Below are 6,592 nucleotides of genomic sequence, written 5' to 3' on the forward strand. Positions count from 1 at the left end.
ACATGTAATACATGTTAGCCTTGTATAGTGGCTCTTATGGAGACATCAAGTCATGCATTTTGCTACGAGATCGAAGGTGGTGCGATAGTAACGAGGTTGGTTTAGAATGTTTGTTACATATAGATACATGTAATACATGTTAGCCTTGTATAGTTGTTTTTCCTTCTTTATTTATGTTTTTTCCCTTTTCCTTTTCTTTTTTTGCTTTTTGTAGGGTTGCTACATGGCTGCATTTTAAACGCTTTATTTGCAATTTTCTCTAACAAAGCGTGTGTTCGAGAAAAAAAACCATTTCACAATTTTAGCAAAGTTTAAATAGCTGAAATAACGTGGGTGCACTCGGAGTACATAACAACCGGGAGTTCTAGATATGTTCTTTGCCTCATCTTCATCTGCCAACAACTCAACATATCGTTTTGATCCAACTGCCTGCGTTTTTGAGGTGAATGGAACAAGGGTAATTTCCTGGCAACGAAAGATTGAAATTCTAAAAGGTCACATGCAACTAGAGCTTCTTGAGCATGATCTGCGCGCCATGATCAGGCTGCAGAGTGGAGACAGGGAACGGCGCGTGCATGTAGGACGGCGACAGGCCGAAGGAGAAGCGCTGCAATATCTTGCTCAACGCCATCTTGGCCTCGACCAGCGCGAAGTTCTGGCCGACGCAAATCCGCGGGCCCCAGCCGAACGGGAAGAAGGCGCGGGAGCCGTTCTTGGACGCCTTGGAGATCCCCTCCGCGAACCTCTCCGGCCTGAACTCGTCGGCGTCTTCTCCCCACACATCTGGGTCATGGTGGAGGAAAACGATCGGCAGCGAGAGGGTCACCCCGGGCGGGTACCTGACACCGCCCAGCTCGACCTCCTCGTAGGTCTGCCGGTCAAACTGTACCACCGGCGGGTACAACCGGAGAACCTCGTACAGAATCATAGCCACCTGCACGCCCAACAATGTCAGAACCATGCGCTTCGAATCTACATGAAATCTACAGGTTTGCACAAGTTTTGGGTTGTCTTGAGCACTCACAATTTTTAATTGGCTTATGCCATCGAAGTCCGGCTGGCTGTCCCCGAAGACTCGCTGGACCTCCTCCCTGGCGCGGTCCTGCCACTCGGGGTGCATGCTCAGCGCGACCATTGTCCAGGTGAGCAGCACGGCCGTGGTGTCCATCCCGGCGAAGTAGAAGAGCTTGAGCTCGCCGATTATGTCGTCCATGGTCATGATGGGCTTGGCGGTTCCCGCCTCTTTGGTCTCCGCGATGTTGCACTCCATCAGCGCGCCCAGCAGGTCCTCGTTGCTGGCACTATTGCCTTCTTTCATGGCCTTCTCCCTCTTGCCGACTATGCCTGCCAGCAGCGCTTCCACCTCGATCGTATTTGCCTTCATCCTTCGGTTGAGCTGCATCGGTATGAATCTGCGGAAAACAATATTATGAGGAACACGTAGATAAGGCGCAGCAATCAGAGACAGAGAAGGAAGGGTCACCTGAAACCTGGGAGGTACAGAGAGTTCACCATCTTCACTACATTTCGGGCCTGCTCCGACTGTATTTGGAAAATCCTCCTCCCCTCGCTGAAGCTGCTGCCGAACGCTGCACGGGAGATCACGTCGCCGGTGAGGTTCTGAAACTCCGGCCAGACATCAATCTCCTTCGTCTCGTTAACCCCGACGTGATCCTCCCATCTGGTTACCAGGTCGTTGCAGCATGCGACAAAAGCAGGCAGCATTTTCTGCGGAGGAACCAGGCATTCAGACAAACTATCCAGACGCACGACTCTTGGAATTTCAAAGTTACCAAAAGGAACAACCGAACAAGCTAGTTTTCTTGTGCTTATTATACCGACCTTTAATTTCTCGACATGGAAGGCGGGGTTGATGATCTTCCGGTGAGCGGCCCATTTCTCGCCTTCGTGGCTGACGAGCCCGTTAGCCAGCCGCTTGACGATGCCATTAGTGAACTTGCGTTTCCGGAAGTGACCATGCTTGTTGGTCAGTATTTCCCCCACCAGTTTAGGATCGTTGACGATCACCCTCGGCGTCGGGCCGAACCACGTCACCGAAATCTTCCCTGCAATTTCAGATTTCTCGAGTTTCGCACGGGCTCAGAACAATGATCAATCGAGTACCATATCTGTACTCACCAGTCGTCCTGTAATAAAGAGGAAATTACTTACCGTGTTCTTTGATCACGTTGTGGTAGAGAGGGTTCACGCGTGGCGAGATGTCGTGCGACAGCGGCATGGGCTTCGATCGTGCCACGCCGACCAGCCGCGCGAACTCCTTCAGGTCGCCGAACGGGAAGCGGTACGCCGTGCCGCGGAGGCCCTGGGCCCGCAGGGCTCGGCCCAGCCTCCGCGGGCTGATCCAGGCCATCTCCAGCACCCGCCAGGTCCACCACAGAGCCACCAGCGCTCCCAGCGAAAAAATCAATCTCCACGGCTGCGACAGCAGCACTGCTCCGATCGACATGGCTGAGCCGAGCTCTGAAGCACTTCGTTGTAGGGCAAGAAGAGGTCACTGGTAGGAGGATGAAGCTGTGCTATGCAGAGCGGCAAACTTATAGGAAACGTGAGGATAGTATAGTGTTTTGATGGAGTAACCGAAGCATCGCGCTGCAGCTGATCGAATACTGCTGATTCTGGTGACATGCTTCTGCCGTAATTGAGTATGTATCCCGTTGACGATGTCAGCCTAAAGGAGAAAATAAACAGAATGAAATGGGATGTGATGTTTCGGCTCATAGATTTATCTTTTCTGATCGGGACCTGAACATTTTATAACCAAGAGCGTTCACTACAACAGGTTTAGATGCGACAGAATGAAATGGGACGTGATGTTTTGCCTCATAGGTGTAGATGCATATATTATAAGAAGAAATACATTTTAAATGATTAAAAATCCAAAACAAATTTCAGGGTGTACATTTTAACATGACATATGCACACACAAAGTTTTGTGGGAAAGGGACATTTTTTATGGTCAAAGTGGATTTCCGCTTTAACATTTCCAATATTCTCTAAGAAAACCACTATATACATAATCCCTGCTAGCTGCTACTCCATCCGTCTATGGATGTTATAATAAGGTGTTCAGAGTTTCGTGAACTTAATCTGCGCCCCGTGCTGGGGCTGCAGAGTAGAGACCGGGCACGGCGCATGCGCGTAAGTCGGCGAGAGCTCGAACAAGAAGAGCTGCAGGATCATGCTCAGTCCCATCTTGGCCTCCAGTAACGCAAAGTTCTGCCCGACACAGATCCGCGGACCCCAGCCGAACGGGAAGAACGCCGGCGAGTCCTTGGACGCGGCGGCGACACCCTCCGCGAATCTCTCCGGCTTGAATTCGTCGACGTCTTCTCCCCACACATCTGGATCATGGTGAACGGACACAATGGGCAGCGCAAATGTTACGCCCGGTGGATACGTGACCCCTCCCAGCTCCGTCTCCTCGTACGCCTCCCGGCTAAGCTGTAGAATCGGTGGGTAGAGCCTGAGAACCTCATGTAGTATCATTGTCACCTGCAACAACAGAGGAGATGGGGATAAGCAGAGTAGCAGCAGCTAAAATGAGAAGTTCTATGTATAAATCCTGCTCTGTTGTACTCACGACTTTCAGCCGATTTATGCCCTCAGAATCCGGCTGGTTCTTTCCAAAGACGCGCAGAACCTCCTCCCTCGCACGGTCCTGCCACTCGGGATGCATGCTTAGCACGACCATCGCCCATGTGAGCAGCACCGCGGTTGTCTCCATGCCTGCAAAATAGAAGAGCTTCAGTTCCCCGACTATGTCGTCGGTGGTCATTATCGGCTTGGAGCTTCCAGCTTCTTGGGTTTCTTTAATGATGGACTCCATCATCACGCCTAGTAGATCGTCGTTGTCGGCATGGTCGTCCCTCATCGCCCTCTCCCTCTTCGTGATTATGCCCTTCAGAAGCGTTTCAACCTCACGGGCGTTTGCCTTTATCCTCCTATCTAGTTTCGTTGGTAGGAACCTGTGTAAGAAAAATTAACGAGCATCAGCAACTCACAGTTGAGGCTGTTTGTGTCATTATGTGGTACGAGTGGATATCAATTTAGTTGCACAAACATATCATACCCCTCCCCCCCTAAAAGATAGTACTCCCTCCGTCCCAAAATATAAGGCGTCTAAGGATTAGTTAAAAGTCAATGTTTTTAAAGTTTGACCAAGTTTATACATAAAAATATAAATATTTACAATACTAAATCATTATCAATAGATTCATCATAAAGTATATTTTCTTAATATGTCAATTTGATATTGTAGATGTAAATATTTTTTTCTAAATATTTGATCAAAGTTTGTAAGGTTTGACTTTTGATCAATCCTTAGAAGCCTTACATTTTGGGACGGAGGGTACATATCTGATATTCAAATTTTGATGATGAACTATATAGATGCACAAGCGTCGGAGTAGCATGTATGTAATTTTAGCATGGTGTGACCTGCACTTATAGGTTGTGTGCAGGCTATAGTGTGAACAACACACGTAAATTGTGGGATGTGACTACGACTGACAACTAACTTCGTTCTCAGTCTGTCAGATGATATCATCAAAATAAAGTTGCAACTCACGTTGCAACTCATGACTAGCACAAATCACGAAGCAAATCGAATGGTGTAAGACTTGACTGAGCACGAAGTGTTCTCAGCTGAGAACTACCAAGCCCTAAATTGTGTGCTGTAAACATAACACGGGGCTGTGTACTGAATTGACATATTACTAAATTAAGTAGACATTTGTTGCTAAGTGGTGCAGCATTCGATTGCTACAAAAGCTAATACTCCTAGATAAGGAAAGCATCTAGTGTGTGCTCCTTTGAAGTGTCGTTCTCTGTTTTCTTCCTTAGCCCAAACAAGAGACAGAACTAACAGAGTGAAGAACACTAAGAGTAGTTGCATCTGTCTGCAAGTTGAGCTCACCTGTAACCTGGGATATACATCACGTTTGCCATCTTGACAGCATTTTGTGCCTGCTCCGATTGCAACTGGAAGATCTTTCTCCCTTCGCCAAAGCTGCTCCCGAACGCCACTCGAGAGATGGCGTCACCCGTGAGATTCTGGAACTCTGGCCAGACATCAATCTCCTGCGCATCACTCGACCCCACAGAGTTTTCCCATCTACTCACGAGTTCACCGGAGCAGGCAGCAAAAGCCGGCAACATCCTCTGCAAAAACCAATCACCCATGTTAGCCGTCCTAAATCCTAACCTTGGTAAGGTGTTAATCAACCTCTCGTTTTAGCATCCTGGAATACTGCTGGGCAGTGTGTTCACCTTGAGCTTCTCGAGATGGAACGCGTGGTTGATGATCCTCCGGTGGGTGACCCACTTCTCTCCTTGGTGGGTGGTCAGCCCGTTGGCCAACAGTCTCTCGATCCTAAGAATGGACTTCTGCTTCCCAAACTGCCCGTGCTTGTTCGCCAGGATCTCTCGGAACAGTTTAGGGTCGGTCACGACCACCCTTGGCTCTGGACCAAACCAAGTCACAGCAACCTTACCTGCAATCCCGATGTGATCTCTCAGCAAAATTGTTCCCAAACGCGCCATGGGCGAGATTAATCACCATATTATTTACTCGGTAACGGAGAGAGAGAGAGAGAGGGATTACCATGTTCCCTGACGACGCCGTGGTCGAACGGCACCACTCGGGCGGTGACGGCGTGTGACGACAGCGGCATAGGCTCCGAGCACGCCGCCACGATGAGCCGCACATACTCCTTCATGTCGCCGGAGGGGAAGCGGTACGTCGTGCCGCGGAGGCCCTGGGACCGCAGGCCCCGGGCCGTCCTCTGCGGGCCGAGCCAAGCACCGGCTAGCACGCGCCATGCGCACCACAGAGACAGAGAAGCCAGGGCCCCGAGAGCGAGAGCGTAGAGAAAGCTCCATGGTGGTATCAAAGATAAGCCTAGAGCCGCCATGCCCAGTGGTGATTCCATCCCTCACTGTACGAGGAAGTTGTATCACGGCAATAGACTGAGAGAAAACATCCAAGGCGGCTTGACTTTTCCTACTACCTTGCTACTGGTGCCATCGCGTCAAGCTTCTGTCAAAATGGTGGAGGACCGAAGGAGAGGGACACCCTTACAGGTGGTCCCATCTAAAGTTTCAGTGTCAATTCGTGTTTACTTCACTTTTAATAATTTTTGCAGAACTTCAAAAATGTGGTAGATTTTTGTCCTTAAACGAAAATGGTACTATTTCGTAAATTTAGCTAAAAATGAAGATTTTGTGCTAACAGCTCCTAAAATATGTAACCTCTAAGTTTCTTAGATTGAATATTCATCAATTATATAGTACCATAAGAGAATGCAATCTTGATAAAAGAATGGACACATGCTGATAGCATAGCAGCCAAAATAAAACAAAAGAAGTACAATTTGTGTGTTAGTTGCCAAAGGAGTGCTAATTTCATTACTTCTCTTTGCACTTTTTATGCAGATTCCAAACATTGCTTCTGTACTTTTGCAGATTTTTTTTCTATTTTTCAAAATATTCTGATGGTTTTACACTCAATTTAGGTGGTCATATATTTTATGCATAATGTTGTTGCCTTGATAAAATAGGGTAATATGCAAGT

General features: G+C 48.4%; 2 protein-coding genes across 3 annotated transcripts; both read right to left on the minus strand.

Annotated features, from left to right (window-relative positions):
* Nucleotides 1–505: 505 nt before the first annotated feature.
* Nucleotides 506–2,467, minus strand: LOC124659147 (cytochrome P450 72A397-like). The gene is made up of 5 exons (XM_047197079.1): nt 2,173–2,467; nt 1,843–2,066; nt 1,484–1,728; nt 1,025–1,412; nt 506–934 (listed from the first exon to the last, which is right to left on the minus strand). The coding sequence occupies exons 1-5, from the start codon at nt 2,465–2,467 to the stop codon at nt 506–508; spliced, it is 1,581 nt and encodes a 526-aa protein (XP_047053035.1).
* A 493-nt stretch (nt 2,468–2,960) lies between these two features.
* On the minus strand, nt 2,961–6,592 carry LOC124661436 (cytochrome P450 72A14-like). Of its 2 annotated transcripts, XM_047199293.1 has the most exons (6): nt 5,624–6,592; nt 5,290–5,513; nt 4,937–5,181; nt 3,602–3,986; nt 3,190–3,513; nt 2,961–3,149 (listed from the first exon to the last, which is right to left on the minus strand). In XM_047199293.1, the coding sequence occupies exons 1-6, from the start codon at nt 5,949–5,951 to the stop codon at nt 3,045–3,047; spliced, it is 1,611 nt and encodes a 536-aa protein (XP_047055249.1). In that variant the 5' UTR covers nt 5,952–6,592; the 3' UTR covers nt 2,961–3,044. The 2 variants fall into 2 exon arrangements, with proteins under 2 accessions (XP_047055249.1, XP_047055250.1); XM_047199294.1 differs by having other exon boundaries at nt 2,983–3,513; nt 5,624–6,591.

The sequence above is a fragment of the Lolium rigidum genome, chromosome 6, assembly GCF_022539505.1.
Source record: "Lolium rigidum isolate FL_2022 chromosome 6, APGP_CSIRO_Lrig_0.1, whole genome shotgun sequence".
Lineage (NCBI taxonomy): Eukaryota > Viridiplantae > Streptophyta > Magnoliopsida > Poales > Poaceae > Lolium > Lolium rigidum.

What these genes read in the sequence shown, in the direction of transcription:
- LOC124659147 (XM_047197079.1), bottom strand. Translation starts at nt 2,467, where the DNA reads ATGTCGATCGGAGCAGTGCTGCTGTCGCAGCCGTGGAGATTGATTTTT. An exon ending in CAACGTGATCAAAGAACACG is followed by an intron (nt 2,067 to 2,172) that starts GTAAGTAATTTC and finishes CTGAAATTGCAG; the next exon opens with GGAAGATTTCGGTGACGTGG. An exon ending in TCCATGTCGAGAAATTAAAG is followed by an intron (nt 1,729 to 1,842) that starts GTCGGTATAATA and finishes GTTCCTCCGCAG; the next exon opens with AAAATGCTGCCTGCTTTTGT.
- LOC124661436 (XM_047199293.1), bottom strand. Translation starts at nt 5,951, where the DNA reads ATGGAATCACCACTGGGCATGGCGGCTCTAGGCTTATCTTTGATACCA. An exon ending in TCCATCTCGAGAAGCTCAAG is followed by an intron (nt 5,182 to 5,289) that starts GTGAACACACTG and finishes TGGTTTTTGCAG; the next exon opens with AGGATGTTGCCGGCTTTTGC. An exon ending in GACTGAGCATGATCCTGCAG is followed by an intron (nt 3,150 to 3,189) that starts CTCTTCTTGTTC and finishes ACGCGCATGCGC; the next exon opens with CGTGCCCGGTCTCTACTCTG.